At 36.8% G+C, this 23,556-nt stretch overlaps 2 protein-coding genes across 7 annotated transcripts in view; both read left to right on the plus strand.

Moving 5' to 3' along the window:
• The window catches only part of LOC100643345 (fibroblast growth factor receptor homolog 1), a 110,595-nt gene extending 91,166 nt beyond the window's left edge, over positions 1-19,429 (plus strand). For 4 of the 6 annotated variants that reach the window (XM_012317326.3, XM_012317327.3, XM_048412700.1 and 1 more), the window contains 9 exons: positions 10,778-11,116; positions 11,665-12,057; positions 14,381-14,568; positions 15,253-15,385; positions 15,723-16,211; positions 16,396-16,894; positions 17,078-17,218; positions 17,307-17,412; positions 17,637-19,429. In XM_012317326.3, coding sequence (XP_012172716.1) covers positions 10,778-11,116; positions 11,665-12,057; positions 14,381-14,568; positions 15,253-15,385; positions 15,723-16,211; positions 16,396-16,894; positions 17,078-17,218; positions 17,307-17,412; positions 17,637-17,744 — 2,396 coding nt within the window. In that variant the 3' untranslated portion in view covers positions 17,745-19,429. Of the gene's footprint in view, positions 1-5,890; positions 5,919-10,777; positions 11,117-11,664; positions 12,058-13,306; positions 13,489-14,380; positions 14,569-15,252; positions 15,386-15,722; positions 16,212-16,395; positions 16,895-17,077; positions 17,219-17,306; positions 17,413-17,636 lie in introns of those variants that run through there. The other 2 variants (XM_048412699.1, XM_003401435.4) reach the window with 2 other exon arrangements.
• Positions 19,430-20,064: 635 nt separating this feature from the next.
• LOC100644745 (polycomb group RING finger protein 3) lies at positions 20,065-22,764 on the plus strand. The gene is made up of 5 exons (XM_003402472.4): positions 20,065-20,288; positions 20,631-20,921; positions 21,016-21,161; positions 21,237-21,380; positions 21,448-22,764. The coding sequence occupies exons 2-5, from the start codon at positions 20,645-20,647 to the stop codon at positions 21,571-21,573; spliced, it is 693 nt and encodes a 230-aa protein (XP_003402520.1). The 5' UTR covers positions 20,065-20,288; positions 20,631-20,644; the 3' UTR covers positions 21,574-22,764.
• The last annotated feature ends 792 nt before the right edge of the window (positions 22,765-23,556 follow it).

The following is a 23,556-nucleotide window of genomic DNA, read 5'->3' on the forward strand; positions in this document are numbered from 1 at the left end:
TTAAAGGTGAGCCGCGCAGTCAGAAATAGCTTGGTCGTGTAAATAAGAAGAAGAGTTGTTTTCAGTTCATTAAAATAGTTTTAAGAGTATATTGACCGAGGGCCGGCTGTAACGAAATGCTATGCCGATTCTAAACAGACGCTAGTGTGTCTGGAAATTGTAAGCTATGGTGTAAACCATCGATTTTGATTGTTGCTTTTACGGTGTTCGGTCAAGCGCTCTCTAGGATCTTCGTGGATTAGTTTCATACAGAATTCACTCCGAGATTAAGAACCAAATTTCCAACGTGCCGGTATATTTATTAATTAGTATGCGTCTTTCAAACTTTTATTTTTGAACATGAAAAGACATCGCAATTCTTCTTTGACAATTTGAGTAATTTTTAATAACATAAATATGTATATATATGTATATATGTTTGTACATAGAGACTTGTCATTACTTTACATTTCTTCAATGTACTTCTCGTTTATAATTTATTCAATACAAGTTTCGTACTCAGACTCGCCAACAATTGCAAGACGAAAGACACGAGTCTTAATGGGCCATAGATCATCGACAAGACGATCCAATTTTAGAATCAAATCTCCAGCGTATCGGTACATTTATTAATAAGTATGCGTCTTCTAAACTTTTATTTTTAAACATCAAAAGGCATCGCAATTCTTTTTTGACAATTTCAGTGATTTTTGGTAACATACATATGTATATATATATGTATATATGGGGCTTGCTTGTCGTTGCTTTACACTCTTTCAATGTACTTCTCATTTATAATTTATTCGATACAAGTTTCGTACTCAGACTCGGCAACAATTGTAAGGCGAAAGAAAGACACGAGTCTTAATGGGCCATAGATCGTCGACAACAATAAGTACGTCTACTAAATCGGTATAATTTCATGTTTGAAAATATTTTAACAGCCGTTCGCTGCCGCCGTTGACCACGTGAAAACTTTGGAATTAATTTACGAGCGGCGCGTGCTATTCACGAGCCAACAACCATGAGAGTTCCATAGCATCGAACGCAGCGAAAGGTGTGCAAAGAAGGCTTTTTCAGACGATCCGCAGATTTATTAGACGGAATTAATGCTCCGTGCGATCGTTACATGGTTCAACGTTGTCGAAACGGTCTCGCGGCCGATAATAATTATTTCCAATGATTCCGCGCGAAATGTCGCTGGCTAATTTAGTGGAACGAACTGAGAACGTTCTATATAGAGATTGAAACCGACAGTCGTAAATTACACGAGTAGCCCAGGTAACAGCGCTACGTTGCTTCCGGCGGGAATCGAGTTCTCGTTGGCTCGATCGAAAAATCTTGTTCTCTTTTTTAATTTCGTTGGCTGCGCAGATCACGTGGTTTATTAAGCGTGAAATTCGTGCAAGTCCGCGACGGTAGCGTTAAAGGTAATTACGTATTTCTTTCGGCGTTGCTTTCTCGCTTTCGTTACGCTCTTGCAACATTCCTATCGCAATCTTGGTTTAGAAATTTGGTAAGCAATCGTTGAACGCGTCTAAATTGTTAAAAACGTAATTTCTTTGATTACGAGCAAAGTTTTATAATCGAAGGATGCTCGTAGAAAATACTGTAAATGACAAATCTGGAGAATTTTTATTCTCTTTATTGTCGAGGAAAATATTAGGTTGGTATGATCACTAGTTCCTACATGCAAAGTTGGTACGACTTCTAACGACGCTCTTTGTTTTTGGCGTCCGCCATGTGTTAATTACCCGAGTGTATCCAGTGTGTTCATATGGCTGTACATGGTGGTGAAATACAGAATATAAAAGCTGAATCTGTGTGAATCAATTAAATATCGAACTCCAAAACCTATTTAATAACATTTATTGGTAGATGATCAAAGTAGCAGTAAGAATACCGTGGTACAGAGTTTAAGTGCCATAGACAGATATTTAGTGCGATGGATAGAATCAAAAGTCGATAGAAACAAATTGATTTCAAGTAGCTGAACTTCAGTTCTTACGAATATAGTTGTAATATAATTTACGAGACAATTGATTTTTAACAGAAATACTATGAAACGGTATTACAAGACAGGAATCTATAAATTATTTTCTTTGTTACTTAATTTGTACTTTAGAATTTGTCCAGCTGGACACTTGGTAAATTTTTCTAACTTAATTGCTAAATAACATGTGGATGGCTATCCACAGTGGGAATTTCACTATTTTATTTCTTTAGTGAGGTCAGTGGGGTGTTTTCTTTTTAGTCTTCTTTCTACGAGAGTTTTGCTCGTTTCAGTAGCCAGCTGGTTTCGATGTTCTTTCCTTGATCTATAAATGAAGAAATTTTCTAGTCGAAATGTTGGAAATCTGAGTGACGTTTTAACTCAAAATAATAGATGATATTTTAAGAAATGCTTCGGTAGGAAATTATAATTTGGGATTAAATTGTATATTGCTTCTTCATTGGAGAAATCCTTTGACGACGAGGATAAACGGGAAAATGGAAGAAAAGTCAAACCACCGTATAATGGCACTGTAAAAGGGTGCACGTCTCACCCCAGACACGAATAAATAAACGTGGAAGCTCGTTCGCGTGGACAAACGAGGGATATTTAGGTCCCTGCCATTTAACTAAATGGCTGGTGCTCCCCAAACGAAATCACTATGATTTCTCACGTCCTATTCTAGCTATGTAGATCATACACGCGATCAATCATCGAATTTGCTGCCTACTATGCAATTGTTAATTCCGACGTCGAGCAAGAATTATTGTGAATTATCTTGAAAATTGAAGAGACTGACGTCGCGATGAAATATCATTACGTAGAACGATATTTCAAAATAGAATTCGAACAAACTAATTGATTTTGAAGAAATATTCCACCTCCATATCCCTATTCTATGATTTTAGTTTCCTCATCAAGACAATTCGTCGTATAAAACGTAGAACAAAATTGTATCGGGATACAATTGATTTTAAAAATAGCTAATGTCCATTTGCCTTTTGTACATTTAATTTTGCGGATAAGTATCGTGGAGACTATTTTTATAAGATTGGCAACCGGAATATATTTGATTTGAATTTGGCCATTGAAATATTATTAATGGAACGTACTGGATAAAATAAAAAAATTGTCGATTTAAGATTTGACGAAGCTGGTGGATTTTATTTTATTTTATTAGGAAATACTACCTGCATATTTTATTTTGTGTTTAATATCAAAAATGATCTACCCGGTATAAAATACAGAACACGAATCAGAGTTGAACGATTTAATTTCAAACGCAACTTCAAACTATTGTGACCGCATATGACACAACGATGTCAGTCAAAGGATTAAAGAAAATGAAGGATCGAGTTGCTCGCCAGAAATTGTTTACAACGATTCTCGTATTCGCGGATGGCCTTTCGTCCGAGTAAACCCGCCAGAAGCAGCGAGCTTTGAGGAAAATGTAAAGAAGGAAGGAGAGGATCGAGAGAAAAGACAAAGAAGCCTCTCGGAATGTTTGTAGCTATTCGTGGCGCCTGGAACGAAACAGATGGCTGCGTGCGTGATGTCATACGCAGAAATCGAACTTCGTTCTACCAGTCAATAATCGATATTTTCTATTTCTCACGCTTTCGAAAGTCTTCTGATCGATTTTTCTAACAATTTTTATTATCTGAGATAAAGTAACGTTTAGTAATATGAATTTTCATTATATTGTTAAGCAAAGAAGATAAGATATCGAGGATTCTTTAATTATCCGCTGGTCTCTGGCAATTAAACGATTTCTCTTAAACACGCGTGACTAATATAATTTTATTGCCAAGACGAAACAATGAAATTTTCAGCGCGTACACAACCCACCGTGAATCTTCAAAATGTATCGTTTAAATTCTTTTTACAGATCCAGATAAAAAAAGATGTAAAAAATGATCTTTGCTATCCCGTTCGCGATCCCGACCAATCGCGATGTTTTCAAAATTTCTCTTACGCATCGCTTGCTAAAATAATCATTCGAACTTGTCAAAAAAGAAACTCGAGTTGCTCCGTTCGATTTGAAGAAAAAAGAAGCTTCTTCTCCTTTGAATATTGAACTTAACGTCCGAGTATCAATTGCAGTGACTGCGTATTATTGAACGTTATTTCCAGATTCAATAGGAGAATCGAAAGAAAGAGAAGAAAATACGAGAATCAACGAAGCAATCTTCAGACGCGGAAACAGAGAAAAGTAAAGAAAAGATGCTATTTCCATTCGAAATGCGGGAAGATTTCAATGCGCAAACCGGAACTATCCGAATATCCGAAGATAAAACAAAACGCTCGCTTGGACATTGAGAAGCAGCGAGTAACGAGTCGTCTGTTTGCTCGTGTCGTGTCTCCTCGGTCAAACAATCGGGGAACGTCCACGAGGCATCAAGCACAGCACGTGAGGACGCGTGTCCGAAAAAAGAAGCGGGAACGGAACTCGCAAAGACAATAAACTCGATGAACTTCCGTCGAGGGAAAAGAGAGCTCTCACGGACAATTAGTCGTTTGTACACGAACGCCGAGGATGTTTGGAGATAAGACAAAAGAAACGGAGAAAGCAAGGAGACGAAGATGCAACTGGAGTAGCTGAAGCTACGAAGCGCAGCAACATCGACTCCAGGAAATGGTGGGCGAGATGGAATTCGTTCTATGCTTCTAAAGACCAGATGATAAATAGTCTTTCAACGTGGCTAATTGCGGACACGTTTCGAGCATTTTGCAAGGTATTCGCGACTGTTGCTGTTGTAACGACGTAAATTAGGCAAATTGGCTAATTTCGTAGCTGTGACGGAGCTAACGTCAGCAAGCGGAATTTATTAAAACGACGATTTCCACGTTTATCGCTAGAGATCGAAATAATTGTTAATTGAAATAGTTAGGGTGGCCATTGAAAGGTATGTCGGGAAACTGAGTAACATCGAGCAGGATATACGGTTTGCCATTTTGGTAAGTAAAATGCGACTTTTGGAAAAATTGTCTGTTTCCCAAGGTAGAATTGTGCGGGCGTTTAACGTCGATATCGATCGATTGAAATTTCTAATACGCGTAAACCATATGAAATCTAAGAAATATAAGAAATATAAATGTTAAATGTACGTACCTCGAGGCTCAGTAAGAATACTTGGTACATTCTCGTCATAATCGTTCGACGTTCAAACAAGTACGTTCGACGTGCCGAAATTTACTCAGTCGAATACCAATAGTAATTTCATGCCACGTGATGATTAAATTAAAATGAAACATTGAAATTCTTCCTACAATTATTTCATTTTATTTTGCTTTATGACTGATAAGTAACCGACTGAATGATAATTGAATGATACTCAAGTAGAAGCTGCAATTTTATTACAAATACAACCATCTTTACCTCAGCTTGGTTTCGCTATTTTGCTTTCAAGGTGTCTGGTAGAAAAAGCGAGAAAGCCACTGTTTGCCACGAAGAGTTTCGTAACGAGTAGTTAAATAGAACCTAATTACCAAGAGTTAGCAACTAATAAAATACGAACAAAAACAACGAAACGAAGAAGATGCAAAGTGTTATAAAAAATATAAAACCATATAACAGCATATAAAACGTACATACATCTAATATCAAATTAGCGATTAATGATCGATAATTAACGTAATTCCATCGGCATCGTCGCACTTGAAAAGCGCGAACAGACGTTCCATTCGAAACGATGGCGCGATCCGTGGCGGAGACGAGAGGATCGGCACAGACACCCTCGACAGATCTCTAAATTTAGTTAGACGCGTTTTACTGACGGGGAAAAGAGAACGGATCGACGTCGACACAAACGAACAGAGAGGAGGAGGACACGATGGGACGTGGTTCCAGATGAAACGTCGGAAGGGACAGTGTCGCGATTCTCGCCTGGCCAACGTCCAAATGGCGATACCTCGATCGTCCAAATATCATGAATGGGTCGACCTGGTAAACGTTTCCCCGTGACCAGATTCTCGAAAGAGAAAGAGCTCGAACCGAGCCAAGTCCACGGCTCTCCGGTCGCGCCGAAGTTCAATCGATGTTCAAGGTTGAGAAATCGTGGAACGACGCTGAACGATTTTGCATCGCGCGATCGTCGTGTCAGCGGTTCACGCTTGCGATTAAAACGGAAAATTGTATTCGACGGATTTCACGCCTTCTATTTTGTTATCGATTTTTGGTCAAATACGTTCGGCTAAAGACGAATCGGTGTAAGATATCGCAGAAATAAAAATCTGCGTCGCAGGAATATCAACGAAAGAAGTTCTAGCGTCGAAGAAAATCTATCGGAGGCCTTTTTTCTCTTGAGAAAAGCGAGATTAAACGCGTAACTCTTTGAAATTTCCTGTCAAGTTTCAAGTCGTTTATGCTGTTTTCTTACGGTTGAATAAATTTGTAGAAGCAGATCGAAGCAGATTCTAATTGATTCGTTAGCAAGCGTTGGTACGTGTTCCAGTAACGTAACCGACGTGGTGATATCTGTTTAATGGCGAGAACGTATTCCTTTAATTAAATAAAACAACGCATTACATAGATTGGCATCATTCAATAAGGAAAAGTTATTGGGTGGAGTGAAACACACCGTCAGGATGTGATAGACGATGAAGGAAATAGAAGAGAACAGAGTCGTATGACAAATGATATCTATGAAACTGAGTAATGAAACGCCAGCGAACATCATTTTTCAATTACAAATATTCTCGACAAGCTGTATTATTAAAGGAGCAATAAAATATCCTAAGGATTAAAACTGATATGTTTTATTGGCAGGAGTAAAGAAACAACCACCACCTTGCTGCAATATATTACAAGACCGAAGAAATTCCATCGGACCTTCCATCGGAAATAAAAACAGTTGTTAAATCTTAGCAACAACGATGTACTCGATGTGGCGAGAATCGAAACGTTATCGTTCGATCGGCGTATTGTCGAAAATTTAATTTCAATTAAATCTATCGCGCCGTCCGAAGGATTTAATTACCAATGATCAAAGATAAAATGGATTAAAAGGCTGTGATGATCACGCGGCACGACGATATCGGGCAATTACTCCTCATCTACGTGAGCTGTAATTCTAGAAAAATCGTTGCAGAACTAATAATTACAAGGCTCGAGCCATCAATTTATAAGGGAAATCGATCGACAATTTGTTACAGTGAACGAAGCCCGCGTAATTGAATATTAGCAGAGGATGGAGAAAATAAATTTCTGAAATTGCGGTTAATATCCATTAACCGCGGTTAACGAGTCGACGATAACTAGGACGAGGTTGTTGTGACAACTGGAAGCGGTTACGATCGATGATCGAGGTTTCCTCGGAGGCGGAGAAAGGATATGATTGATGAATCAGTGGTAGAGACGAAGCGCATATCGTAAATAGCTTTCGATCTGACTAGGAAGTTTCGAACAGCTAAAACTGCAGTTAATGGAAATTCGTATTTTTCTGAATACGTAATACTGAAAAAATCCACTCTCGTCAAATATTCGTTCTTCGCGCTATATATTATTATTATTATTTGTTTATCGCAACGGGATTCAAAGTCTAGTACGATCTCCGTTACAAACGTACGCATTTGACATAATTGTAACAAAATATAAGGAAATATGACGTGATATTAATATACTGTATAACACGATGAATAACATGATACAATATATCGTAGTATAACATAGTGAATTTCAGGTTTGACTTAGGTGCTTGTATACTAATTGCAGATCTTTGTTGCCTGAGCTTTCTTTGTTTCTAACTTGGTCAAGAGGATACTCCAACGTGAAACACGTCCTGTTAGGTTGTTCGACTTTTTTTTTTTTTACAAAGAAAACTGTAACAGTGTTCGCAATGAAACTTGCAGAGTATATTTTTGCGTATGTTAATAGCATGTGTCATTTTTCTTGTCGAGAAGAAATTAAAATTGATGGCACTGTATGCCCTCGTACGCAATTGACAAAAAGACCTCGTCTCATGGTGTCCACGATTGCGGTCGTTCTACTTGTTTAAAATAGGAAACTCAAGAAGATTGTTAATTAGGATGAGTTTGGCTGTAGCACGAAACTAGGACGAAAGCAAAAAGTCGATAATTAAAAGAACGACGACCGTATGAAGTTCGATCGTAGACCTTCTCCATGTTTCTTTAGCATTCAAAGGCTTAAATAAATAGAAAAAAGGAAGATATCGAATTCGTTCTTGTTCAGACTATAGCGATACATGCGTGGAAGATTCACACCAAATCTTGAGCCAATTGGTCGAGTAGATTTTATGGTACCGTGAACGCCGTGTTGAGGAATAACAGATCTGAGAGGAACGTGTTTAAAATGTGCATCGATGATAATTATTCGTCTAAAAATCTTTCGAACGTCCCTAACTTCGTCGATTAATCTTACATTTCTCACAAATCCATAAAAATCCACGGCTTACTCCTAGACGCTCTAAATAAGAAACAAATGATTCCTGGAAGAATTGAAGTTTCCCAAAAATGGTATTAGAAGTAGCTGTTTTTAATTAACATACAACATGATGTACGTATACATATGTTGCTTTTTAAAAAGACGCTAATTACGACTCAGCGAAGATTAAACTGAGATGCAAAAATTCAGATGACGCGTATCCTTCGTTTCGCATTTGTTTGGCGGACCATTTTCAGAACGTCCCTTCTGTGAAGATACCATGTGTCTGCTGTTCAGTACGCATCGCAGTGGAGAATTGCTTTCTTAAATAAAGGATTCTACGCATAAGTTGTGCGTAGCTGAGAGAATCGACGTGAAATATCGAATTGCGATACTTCGACGCAATTTTAGCGGCGTTTATTACGGCCACGATTCGCGGAAGAATCGAATTAGAATCCGCGTTAGGCTGCCAAGTAGCGAGAGCTGTCGGTTTATCTTTCGTGAACTTGGTGCCGAGGAAGCGTGCTACGAGCCATGTTTCGCGTCTCTGGCGCTAAATAATCTGGATAGAATCCCATTAATACAGCTTTCACGTGTTTTGCTGAAGAGATACCTAACGATCTTCGCATCGTCGTACGATAAGCTTGTAATTTCATTGCGAAACTTCGAATTACATAGTTCGATTTAATTAACAGTAGAACTACCACAACAGTCAAATTGACTGGTTTTACAATTTTATTTTAAAGTTCCTACTTCGTGTTATATTTTTTCCGCAATGGTGTAATTACCTTCGCAACGTTAACTAAAGGAATAATATAATGAATTTTATTTTGTATTTTATGTATTCAAACCTGAAATAATTTTATATCAAGGCTACTTATACCAATGCCAGTCAAAATGACCGGTACTTGTCAAAGTGTGAAAGGGTCCTGCGATCTGTTTATCGAAACCCAATTAACCAGTTTCCACGTCTTGTACAACTTGCCACACGCTTTTTAAATTTGTACTGCCTATCATTCGATATGACGATATCAGTTATCAGGAAAATTCCGGATCGATCGCTAGATCGCTAGATGCTAACACTAGAAATACCACAGCAGTGAAAATGACTGGTTCTACAATTTTATAAATGTGTCAACTCTCGTTTAAAGATCATGGTCCCAGATTGGATTAATAATACCGAGAATGTACTACATAACATGAAATTCCTTCTGTAAGAAATTAATAAATCAATAAATATAAAAATATTGTATTATTAGGTATCTTTTAAAGACCAGTCATTTTCACTGGTTTTGAAATAGCTTCGTCTTAACTATCGGTTCTTCTATAACTATACCTATAACTATAACTTCTAATGTTAAGAAAACGCTGCTACAAAGAATCACAAGTTTGATAATTCTATATAAAAACTATGGAGATCAAAGTCGCCGAGGAAACGATCTTCTAATAGATTTAAGCGGCGCATCGTGGCCAGATTGCGAATATTTATGCAAATTCGTTATTTTAACTGTTCTACGGTTTATCTCGGCTGTGATGCCGGCGAGAAAAGTCGTCAAACGTGTTCAGTCCTTCGACAGTCTATAAAAAAAGAATGAGAAGTTACGATCAGAAAAATGTATATTTTTTTTATGCTCTAGAATTCTTCGGTTTACGATAAAAGGCGTGAAAAAGCACACATCAGCTTTTATATGATAATAAACTTTCTTAAAACTCGCAGTTCTAAAGTGCAGAGAGATTTCGTTCCAGTGTAATCGTTGACACGAATGCCGAGTTCGATACGCTCGAACATGCGCAAAGTTTTATACATAAAAGCTTTGGATCTGCATAATTTTTTCCTATTTCTCAGTTGTTTGTCTATGAAATGAACGCGGTTTCTCAATGATCGAAAATCAGAGAACAGGCAAGATATCGCTATCCGGACTGCATCGTAGTGTTGTGCGTCCACTGTTTCAAAATTTATCGTACATCACGTAATTATTAAAAAAATAATTCTAAGACGTTTTTTAACATTTCCTATTCCGTATGGAAGAATTTTGGGAAGAAAACTGTACAATTTTCCATCGGAATTCGTAATTTTATCAGACTGTCGAGGGGTTAAGACTATAATTTAGAAAAAATGAAAACTAAGCAGGGAATTGTTATATTTTAGAAAACACAAAAGGTATCATAATTTCCATATTATCTCCATATTTTTTCACATTACGTGTATTTCTGCGTCATCAAATACATAGAATATCCGCAGTGTAACTATGACTATCCAAGTACTGGAAAATCGAATCCAATCCGTCTGATATTACATTTTTTTACTGAAAATAATCTTCCAAAAGATCTTTCGTATTGCCCTAGTCTCGTCCTAATAATAAATAAATGATAATATGAATTTTTTTTAATAAAAAAATATGAATTTCGTTTTCGTTTCACAGATCTGAATCATCCCGACACGGTGATTGTGTCAATCGGTGAGAAGCTGATCCTACGATGCTCATCGAGTTCGAACGCGGAGACGATTTGGTACAAAGGCGACGATATTTTCCGACCATCGTCGCCAAGAATTCGATTAATGAAACAGACGCTGAGGTTCAAGTACATCGAGCCCGAGGACGCAGATTCGTACAGTTGCCTGGTTGGATCAAACATGACGAACGAATGGAGGAACGTGACGATACGAATCGAATTGTTGCAGAACGACGAATACCAGCACGAAACCGAGAGACTGGGAAGACACGAGGAGGAAACGAACGAATTGGAAATCGAAGCGAGAAGTTAGTACTCGGATTTTCCTCGCTTTTCAATCTTGGACAGTTGTTCGTACTTTGCTTCGACGATATCGAACAAAATTTGATTAAAAATTCGCGATCGCTTGTTAGTTTCATTTTTAGTTACATACGTAATTGATTTGTAATTTGTAATTTGAAAGTAATAGCTTCCTTGGCTCTGCAAAAGGATAATAACGTTACCTATCCCTCGCCTCTTTCGCCAATTAATTCTAAATCACCTTCGTATCGTTGGAAATCTCTAAAAATTCCAAACAGCTTCAAAATATCTTTGGAAACCCTTCGTTTTAAATAATTTAGTAATTCGTAGAAATAATTTCGTTTCAAACTTGAAGAAATCAGATTATTTCAAAAATCCATTCCCTTTAATGCGAAACTCCGATCAATGTTTCTTACCATTCCAAAATTCCCTTTTCAAGTATTACAAGTTTAACCTAACGCTCCTATCTTTCGTTTAAACGAGTCGATTCTAGATGCTCCAGTTAATTTGTCCAATTAATTCCGAATGAAAAAGAACACGAATCTCGGTGTCACAGATTTGCCAGAGACGCGATCGTTGCACCTGGAAAGCGAAAACGCGGAGGTCGACCTGGACAACGAGAAACTGGAGAATGAAACAGCCGGTGAACACAACAACACCGCTCCCGTACGAGCGCCATCGTTCAATAAAAGCGTAGAGATGCCAAACGTGGTCGTGAAACCAGCTGGCAACATGTTACGTTTACGATGTCCAAGCTTTGGCAACCCAAGGCCGAACATCACATGGTACAAGAACAACGAAGAACCAAAAAGAACGCTTGGCACGGTGGTTATGTCTAAGTGGACCTTCAGATTGGAGGATCTAGTGCCTGAAGACAGCGGCAATTACACTTGCGTGGTGTGCAACGAGCTGGGATGCATCAATCGCACGTCCAAAGTTGAAATTGTCGGTGAGTATCGCATTTTTATCTTTCTGTTTACTAAAACGTACAGCGTAATGGAGAAGTAAGAGTAACGTTGAAATGGAAAAGTAAAGTGTAATGTTGAAATTGTCAGTGAGCCGCGTTGAGTGCATCGTGCTTTTTATTTATTTTTCTTTTTAATTTATTGAAAGGATGGTATGTATAATGGGGAAGCGAATGTAGCGTTGAAATTGTCAGTGAGTAGACGAGTGTCTCATTCTTTTCTTCTATTTATTGGAATGATCTCTCGTTTGTTTTCTTTTCATTAAAACAATTCAGGGAACGATAGTACAATGGGAAAGCAAAAATTTGTGTTTTCAGTTAATTAGCTTTTGCTGAGTTAGCTGCGACGAAGTTAGAATAAACGAAGTAAGCTGTAATCGAACGATGTTGCAGGCTTTAAAATGAGAAAAGAATCGCGATATTCAGCGACCAGGAAGTTTCTAAATTTTGCAATATCGTTTTATATTATCATTTGCTATACGTTCTTCAATGGAAAACGTTACGACATATCCAGTGATTATGTAAAGAAAGAAAGTTTCTTAAATCCATACAATTTGCACCTATTTTTCATTGGGAACAATAACGATCAACGATAACAATCGAGAAGGATATTTCGAAGAAGAACATTAACGACCATTAATCACTGTGCAATTTCTATGTTCGGTCAAATGATTTTACATTACCATTTGCACATTCTCCAATGGAAATACCAACCATTGAAAGATTCCTATGACCGGCTAGCACGAAGAAAGAATCACGACGCTAGATCATTGCAAACTTTTCAAATCTCATAACATTTCTCACGTTACTATCTACCATCCATCTTTCACTGGAAATGCCATCGATTAGAAATTTCCAACGATCGCGTTGCATGAAAGAAGAACATTTCTAAAGAAAAGTTTCTAAAAATTCCATATCCTTTTACATTATCGCTTGCTACACGTTCTTCGCTCGACGAAACGAATCAGCACATTAGATTGTCATAAATAAACTGCGGATCTTTATACATTTACGAGGAATTTGATGAGTTGAAAATGTAATTTTTACCGAGTAAAATAATTCTCTACTCGACTTTTATTTGTTAAATTAAGTATAAATATCCACAGTCTAGTCATGATTAACATAAACGTGCTCCGCTGGAAACACTATCGATGAGACATTTTCAACGACCGTCTAACGTAGAAAAGAAGGAATCACGACATTAAACAGTCGTGAATTTTCATTGCATCTATAGAGCGTTTTCCTCATAAACCATACATCAACGTGGATTTCCCGAAGAACGTAACCGCGGCGGTGAACAGCACGGTGACGTTCAAGTGTCCGATCGTGTCCGATCTTGAACCGTATATACAATGGCTGAAAGTAGTCGAGTACCCTGGTGACCAAGAGAATTCACCGACCGGCATTCTTCTTCAGGTACAGACAGACCGGATTGCTTAGATGGTGGAGGTTCCTGTGTCTTCTCGATGGATTCATAATCATCGCTTTAATTCTCCACTTTCGAATAAGAACTGTACATATTGTTTAGGTGGTGGAGGTTCTTGTGTCTTCTCCATGGATCTTTAATTATCGCTCTAATTTTTTATTTTTAATTAAACACTATTTGTATAAAATGATTATGTATAATAATGTATACAAGGTTTTATGTAAAATAAGACAGATTCCAAGGGATTCTGGTGATATGTGAACTGTCTGCGGCGATTTTTAAATAATATCCAAGTGACTAACGATACGGTGAAGGAAACATGTGCCGTTTGGTATTTCAGGTGCTGCCACGTGGATTGTTTCATTTTGTTCTTTTTTTTTTTACGTTTTAATAATGTCATGTTGCTGTATTCTATCTTCTTTTTCCTTCCGATCTGTTTCTTCGATATTCGACGACCGAGGTCTCTTGAGATCAAGTTTGCTTGTAGAAAGATCGTGATAGAAGAAACTAACGTGATGTAATAGACACTTTTTACGTGTTATTTCATTCCTTGGTTCTTAATAAATTAAAACGTACTCGAGCTAACTAATATTACACGCAAACGCACACAAAATTTCTTTAAATTTTCTTCGTTCTTAATTACTTTTAAGAATCTTTAAAGATTATGAAAAAAAATTGTACAATCATAATTCTCGAAATCTTAGAAAAATAATCATAGAATTCCTTAGATCATGAAGATAATTATAATCGTTATCATTAATATTCGATCTATGAAATACAGTGCAATAAGTTTGATCTCGAGAGATTTCTTTTCACCTCTTTCTATTCTCTGATACACTGGAGCTTGGTAAAAAAAGGTGGTTGGGTCTATTTTTCCTGTAGAGAGCGTGAAACATCGGCCGATACTGACCAGGCCTCCAAGAAACACGACGGTTCTGATAGGAGGCAACGTTACTATGACCTGCGAGGTTCTGTCGGACGCGCATCGTCATCTTGAATGGTATCACGGTTATCACACGTCTTTCGACACAGTCAACAAAACCAATCAAAGTTTCCGGGTGGAGGTCAAGGTGGGCACGTAGAACTACTTGAAATTGCATGGAACACACTCTATTTTCGTTTATACGCTTCCGCTTCTTGTGTCGTCAATAGATCAAAATTAATTTAAAGTTTAAACGTCGCTAAAACTATTTTTCAAGTCTCCTTGTTTATCATCCTAATAATACTTTCATTAACTCTAACTTTTTCTTATCCCATATTCTTCGACTTTGCATTGGTTCTGTTAAAGTCTGAGTTACTATTACATAAGCGTCAGTTTTCGAGAATTTCATATAATTCCTCGAGAATGCGAGTAAATTAACGAGATGTACAGTTTTGTATTATTATTATCAATTAAACATAGTATTATTCTTCTCATTGCTATGAAACGTAGAATTATGAAACAGAATATTACTTTCATCCAAGATCTAAATTGCACGGTATGATAAGATTGCAAGTAAACTTCATTTTATTTACAAGCTAGCTTTGTACGTTTTCAAATATCAGAATCGCTTATTTTTCTTTCAATTACAGTTAGCTTCATATTTATAAGGAAGATCATTTCTCTATAGTTCTTTAAAACTGAAACTATGCTATAATAACTAAAATCGAAGACAACCTTCCGTACAACCATTTGCTAAATCATCCTCTTACTTAAATCACCTCCTACTCAAAGCAACGAATTTCTCTAAATCCTACTGAATTCTTTTAAACAGGCGGAAGGCGCGGACAATCCAGAAGTATTGAAGCTATACAACGTGACACAGAAGGACGAAGGGTGGTACACCTGCATAGCGCAAAACGCGTTGGGAGAAACCTTCAGCAGTGCCTATCTCCGAGTAGTCGAATGTACCTAAAACTTTTTGTAATAATAAAAATCCCTTCTGCAGAATCGCATTTCCTTAGTTATGTTTAGAATAAATAATTGACATCTTTGCAATGGATTCTGCTCTTTCTCAAAATTGTCCAATAAGCTTTCTAATATTAATAACTTCATTATCCTGCTATATTCGCAAGAAGATTATCGCGTTCTACCTAAAAATAGAAACAGTAAAAATTTCTCTATAAAATTAAAGAAGTATCTCTAGTGTTCTAAACGTATACCAAGAAATTTGCATACCCAAACACCTTATAACAATCTTGCCTTTTCGTCCCCAATTCTAATAAACATTTCTTCATCCTCCAGCTTTGGAGGACCATGGAATACCATTGACAGCGAAACCACAAATTCTCGTGAACGTTCTCGCCGCTGTTCTCTTCATCTTCTTCGCCGTGGGCGTAGTGGTGGTAATATACATTTTCCATCGTCTGAAACGCGAGAAAATGAAGAAGCTGCTGGCCATAGAGACGGCACGTGCTGCAGTCGTGACTCAATGGACGAAGAAAGTGATCGTGGAGAAGCAGAACTTAGTAAACGCGCAGAACGTTCAAGAACCGTTGCTGATGCCCGTGGTGAAGATCGAGAAACAAAAATCGACTGTCGCCGCGGAGGACAGCAATGGAGGAAGTATCTCGGAGTACGAACTTCCGGTCGACAGTGCTTGGGAGTTGCCACGAGAACATTTAACTTTGGGAAACACCCTGGGCGAAGGCGCATTTGGGAAAGTCGTCAGGGCGCAAACAAATACTGGAAAACCCGGGATTCCTTGCGTCGTAGCCGTGAAGATGCTGAAAGGTAGACGCTTTATCCGACGCTTCGTTCCTTCTTCACATTTCTCATTCTTTTTCGTTCGAATTCCCTTTTCATTCGATTTACATCAAAACTATCTAAGAATAATTCCAATCTATGCAAAAGAATCTAATCGCCAATTACACATCAATCATTTGACCTAATTACTCAGTGACCAATTTCTCCACAGAGGGTCATACCGACGCGGAAATGATGGACTTGGTATCTGAGATGGAGATGATGAAGATGATCGGCAAGCACGTGAACATAATCAATCTGTTAGGAGCCTGTACACAAGGCGGGCCATTGTACGTGGTCGTAGAATTTGCTCCGCATGGAAACCTTCGTGATTTTCTACGGGATCACAGACCTTCCTCTGGATACGAACCGACCATTGGCCAAGAACCAAAAGAGAAAAAGACTCTCACCCAAAAGGACCTAGTATCGTTCGCCTATCAGGTAGCTAGAGGGATGGAATATTTAGCGAGCAGAAGGTGTATCCACAGGGATCTGGCTGCCAGGAATGTTTTAGTCAGTGACGAATATGTTTTGAAGATCGCTGACTTTGGTCTCGCTAGGGATATACACTGTCACGACTACTACAGGAAAACCACAGACGGAAGACTTCCGGTTAAGTGGATGGCACCTGAAGCTCTCTTCCATCGAGTTTATACCACTCAGTCCGACGTGTGAGTATAAGAAATGTTCTTGATAATTGGATAAATATTCGTTTGTTGTAAAGAATATTGGAATTATTTATCTTTTCGAAAATATAAAATCGAATGAGTCTGATAGCGTCTAACAAAGTGTCCCTAACACTGGTATCATTTATATTCGTTCATTAATTTGAGTCGATCGTCGTAATGTTTCAGATGGTCGTACGGGATTCTGTTGTGGGAGATCATGACACTGGGTGGTACCCCCTATCCGTCCGTACCATCCGTAGAAAAATTGTTCCAGTTGCTAAGAACTGGCCATCGAATGGAGAAACCACCGTGTTGCTCCATCGAAATGTAAATGCAACTTTTACAATTTACCGTGTGTCTTTCATCGTGATAGAATACTAATACGCGATACTAATAAAACGAAACAACGTTGCAGATACATGTTGATGAGGGATTGCTGGAGTTACCAGCCTAACGAACGACCAATGTTCGGGGAACTGGTCGAGGATCTCGATAGGATATTAACGATAACTGCGAACGAGGTAAGAAACTTGAAATATTCTTTGAAAACCGAGACTGAGATTTTAAAGTTTCTTTCAAGCAGAAGAGAATTTCCAAGCTTCGATGATTTACATAATCATTCGTTTGCCTTGCGCGGGGATTACTCGGTCGTTCGATTATTTCTTCCAATCTTCGAATCTCAGTTATATTTGAAATAAACCTAATGTGCTTGGAATTTGAGGAACGATGTAACGTATCGTTTCAGGAATACTTGGACCTTGGCCTCCCGCAGCTAGACACGCCGCCGTCCAGTCAAGAGTCCAGCGAAGCCGACGACGACGAGGGCGAAGAAAAATTCCCTTACCTACTGTGAAAATCCCACGAACGATCGGTTTTCGCCGAAGATTGTGTAAAAACTCTGAGAATGATCCGGAATGGACAACGAACGAAAGAAGCGCATAAGATAAAAGCACGAGAAGGAAGAGGGATCAGATGCGAAGAAGAGAACGAACGAAGATCACGAAGAAGAGAAAACTATCTTATAGTCGAAGAACGCTGGTGAACGGAAGTCGATCTAGCGACTGACCTAGCGAACACGCCAAATAATATAAATCAGTATTGAATTGTTTAGCGCGTATTCCGTAGAATTTAAGGAAGAAGAAAAAGAAGAAGGAAGAAAGTAACGATCGAGGAAGAAAACTCCGGCCTTCGAGGAGACTGATTTTCTTACGAACAACATTGTATTTATTTTCCTGTTATCTTTATATCCTGGGAAATCGATTACTATTATGGAACGTGCGTTTGTTCCACGTGATTCACGTACACGCGTTTCTCAGGTTTCTGTCGTAACAGAATCGTATCGAAGACTTTTGCTGCACACCTGAACTACTATGGCAGCCGAAGCGTGAGATATATAATAAAGAATAAAATTTGTTACAAAATATTCACGTCCAATTTTGTACATGTTATACTACCGTGCCATTGATAAGTGCCTTGGGAAGATGAATGAAAAGAGAATGAGAGAGAGAAAGAGAGGAGATGGAAGGAAAGTTCCGCCAGGGCTTCTTGTATTCGTTAATATGAAGAGAAGAAGAAACACGTACATATATATATATATATATATGTATATGGTGCATCAGGTTTGCACAGAAGAGATACCTGATCTAAAAGATCATCTCGAAAAGTGTTTGTAACTAGTCAATTAATAAAACCTGTACGTTTCTCTGTAACATAGCTCGAACTCGGTTATTAAAGTATAATGATATGTATTATGTTAGCGTTTCTACGTGAATGGACTCTAGTGGACAACGAGCGCGAATCTTCGAATTTTTGTAGAAAGATAGAAGAAGATTGTAGATCGTAAGTGAATGATTCGTGAGGTTTTTAATCGTCTTCTTTTTTTTTTCTTTTTAACACGCGAGTTTTTACGTTGTGATCCGAACAGGAGTGTCCTCGTCGAGGAGAGACGAGTACGATTCAAAGGATATTGTATAGTTTCTTGATAATACGACGGAAGACAATTTTGCACATAACAAATGTTAAAAAAAAAAAAAAGAAGAAGGAATTGGAAAAAAGAAGATAGAGAAGAAGATGATGGAGAGAAAATTGATTGCATCGTCCACGTGGATGTAAAATGCATAAAGATGTATAAATGGTGCATGCGAGAGGTGCTTAGTAGTAGATAATTTATTTCTCTGTATATTGTTACTTAGGATGTATTTTAGGATGTCGTTAACATTATTTTTTTTTTTTTTTTTTTTGTATTATTATGGAACGAATGAGGCGAGATACGTGTAAAATATAGAATGGAGATTAATCAATTGATCGACGAAAATAATATACAAAAATTAGAGAAGATTCTTTGTACATAGCACCGATCTGTTTATTTAAAAGTTTTTCTCAACTTTTTCTTTTTCGTTTCGTTACCCAGCACCTAAAGGTAGCCAGTAAATCAGCATTTACCAAGGTAGATTGTATGTATAGTCTGCATAAATATTGGATTATTATTGTAACGTGAGTTTCGTCTCGAATAAATCACTGGAAACTGTACCCACATTACTCAATGTCTACATTTATTATTTCCAGACGTTTTCGTATGGTTTTTGCGATTTTCACGGTTCTTATTAGTTTTAGATGTTACAAACTTGGGATTCTGAGAAGGATTGAGAAACGTCGAACGAATTTTCACAATCTAAATATCGTCATTCTAAATCGAATCTTTGCAGCTACTAAATTATTATTTTTGAGAAAATTCCCGAGGTTATTGTAATTAGTGGGCTGAAAATCATAATGCTATAGGTTACTTCAATGCTATTTTTCTTTTAATGTTATATACATAATAATCAGTTATAAAAACGTTTCGTAGCAAAAAAACGAGATTATAACTAATGAACTATATTAATTATTGAATTAAGGTTGAACGATGAACTAAGCTAAAAACCGTATGACTAACTCATATTTATTAAATGTTTACGGTTAAGAAAAGAAACAGAAACAAAAGCCTTTCAAACATTTTTAATTAACATAGGTTGAAATCAAACGAGTCACGCGCGCGTAAAAAATAGATATGTATGCATCGACACGGTTAAACGAATAAACAAATTAGTTTATGATTGATCGAGGACATATTGAGGGCATTGGAGAACTCCCCACCACCAAACGAAACCGCGTGTCCAGAGATAAGCTAACCATAAGACAAGTGATGGCGCTGAGATCAGTTCGTTTTGTTGTCATGAGTCACATTTACACTAAGTTGTTTTTACCAGGTTTTTAGTCGAACATTTAATTTTGTATCCCTCCATTTCGCTTCGATTCAACGACAAAAAAATGCCAAGAATAATACGGACCATTCGAATGAAACTTCCTAACGAATAACACGAGTGATAGTTGCCATTGTGTGCTAACACTCGACATTCAGGTTAGAATCCGATAACCCACTTTTTACCGAGCTCAATATTTATTTTCTCCTTCAGATCGTTGTGTAATAACCTTTATTCTATTTCCTGACAAATTTTAAACGATTTGAACCATGTGTCAGTAGAACGAATTCTATGAGTTTTACGTGTTGCCAAATTTTGACCATTTCTATAATAATGTCATTCGTGTACCATTATGTCAACAGTTACTTTGGAGCTTTTCTTTTTTTGAGGAGAAAATAATAGTATTGTGAATTACTGTGTAAGATTTTAGTCTTGTAAAGTAACAAGTTTAGAACGATTTAATAGCATTGAAATCTGATTGCATTTGTATGGTGTCTCAGGTAATATTTATTAAATGGTGATTACCAGTGCCATGGAGAGGAGAATCAAGTTGAAAACACTGAACAGCCACATAACGTGCAAGATATGCAAGGGTTACTTGATAGATGCCACTACTGTTACCGAGTGTTTACACACATTTTGCAAAAGCTGTCTAGTAAAACATTTAGAAGAGAAACATACCTGTCCAACATGCCAAATTGTCATACATCAGTCGCATCCCCTCCAATATATTAGCTTTGACAGAACTATGCAGGATATTGTCTACAAATTAGTTCCTGATCTTCAAGAGAGTTAGTATTGTCTTGCCATTAATAAAACTGATAAGATAACTTAAAAATTCTCTATAACATGACAACATGATTAATCTGGTATATTTATCTCTAGATGAAATTAAAAGGGAAAGAGAATTTTATAGAGCAAGAGGTTTACCTTGCCCTAAAGATATCCTACCAAATGCTGGAGATGTTGAGGAAGAAAAGGCAACAGCTGATGCACATGCAGAATCAGACTATCACCGTACTGACGAACAGGTAAAGAGAGATAAACATTGTTTACTCTATATTTGAATAAGTTTCGATAATTGTAAACAGCAAATATTTTCACAGGTTAACGTATGCTTGGAATGCATAAATACAAGTTTGAAAACTTTAAAACGAAGATTTATTAGGTGCTCTGCCCAAGCAACCATTACACATTTGAAAAAGTTTATTGCCAAGAAAGTGTTAAATGGAATGGAAAAATATCGGGATGTGAGTAAAAATTATAAAAAATTCATACCATAATTTATATTACATTACTAATTAATGCTCTTTGCAGATTGATATATTGTGCAATGATGAATTATTAGGCAAGGACCACACATTGAAATTTGTTTATGTAACAAGATGGAGGTTCCGGGACCCACCTTTAAGGTTACAATATAGACCACGAATAGACATCTAAGACTAATATCTCTATGTTCGATATGCGATGAAAATCACAAAAAATCTTGTACCTATTTTATACGTTTGCTAGTTCTATCCGTGTATTGCCCGTCATAGTACTTATTTCTGTGTTTTTGGCACAGTAAATTTAATTTCGAGAATAATTTCTTGCGACGAAACAGAGTTGCTTTACACCCGCAATTTTCTACCCCAACAATAGAAAGAATTGCTTTAACTAGATTACCAATAATCATTAACACGGCATATTGTTGCGATAGCGATTCTATACATTCGATTATCATTTTATTCCTTTCTTAAAGTTTGGGATCGTTTGCGTATTATCTTCGATTGAGTTACATTAACTCGCCTTTTTGATGTTCGTTACGAATTATTGATCTATACTTATGTAACACATAAATATAAGTAGATGAAGAAATAGCGACACTGACAACGAGAAGGTAACTTTTTCGTTCGCTGACAGTATCGCTAAATGCAATTCTAAATATTTAGTTTTATATTACCGTGACGCACCTTGCGTGTTCTCGTGTCGATCCTTTATAAGTAATGTTTTTAGTTCGGAGATACAGAAATAGCAATCGGTATGTGTCACGGATAAAAATTTGTTGTTTTTCCGCGCATGGCAACGGAACGAAAGATCATCTTTCTTCTTGTAATCTTAAGACGTAAATTTCTTTTTATACATACCCTAATTGTATATAGAATATTTTTGACAGAATCCCGAATATTTGACAGAATATTGCGCGTAGACACAGCTTTGTATTAGAGAGAGGGAGAAAAATGGAGAAAATAAGCTGGGTCTAAATACTGGAAGATTTAGACCCTTTTAACTTTGTATGTTTATGCGCTGTACACATTCTAATTCAGGCCCCGAGTTTCACTCAATGCCAGGATACAAAAGAATTTTATCAAACATATTTTGTGGAGGGATTTGATAAGGACAACGATGCGTTGAGCGAAACAGGCAGGGCCACATATCGCTTAGTAGTTAAATGAACTTGTTTTGACGAACAGTGTAAAGCGGAGGAAAAAAAGTCGTGTGATTGTATATAAATATTCTAGAGGGGAAAAATAAATAAAGTGCAGTTTACTTTACTAAGTAACGGCATTTTATGAATGCTAAGGCTTGTATGTTGTACACTATGTGTGTATCTCCATAAATTATTAAATAAATATTATGTTTTGTACAGTATCAACTGAATCGATTAACGAGAATTTAATTATCATCAAAAAAGTAAGAAACTTATAGACTGTGAATGTTTATGCAAATTTATATCTTTGTATGCAGTGGTTATAAAAAATATTTGCATATGTTCTTATTTTCCAATGAAACATCTTTTTACCAGGTTCTATATTTAATTGTTATTATACTAACTTTTGTAGTCATATGAAAGTATTACTAAATGATATGAACCTTACTGTGTTTGCATTTAATTAATTAATATATAAATGCTATAACAAATATAATGTGCAAATGCAGGGTGATTTATAGATGTATGTTAGTATTTCAGGAAATGAATCTACATAATAAAATAAATAATGAAAATTATATGAACATTTGCTCTACGTATCTTTGTTTTTGAGTTCATATGACGTGTTTTACTTATTTTAATGTGTAGATTCGTCCCTTAAAGTATTGACATTTATCAATCACATTTTATAGTTACTGTTTGAATATTTTATATATTTTTGGACATTATGTGCATTTTGTACACTTTTACATTTATAAATTTATAATATGTGCATAAACATCCGTAGTCTAGTTGCAAAATTCTATCAAATATCTTAGTCTGTAGAAATGATGTAACGAATTTTTTGAATTGTATTACAGACAAAATAGCGGTAAATTATTATCTAACATTACGTGGTCACCAAACAGATGCTAAGAAGTTTTATCCACAGAATACTAATTTCACCCGAATAATACAAAGCTACCTTGCCCCACTATTTAGAAAGTCTCTATACACCTTTCAAATGTTTTCAA

Source organism: Bombus terrestris, chromosome 15 (genome assembly GCF_910591885.1).
Source record: "Bombus terrestris chromosome 15, iyBomTerr1.2, whole genome shotgun sequence".
Classification (NCBI taxonomy): Eukaryota; Metazoa; Arthropoda; class Insecta; order Hymenoptera; family Apidae; genus Bombus; species Bombus terrestris.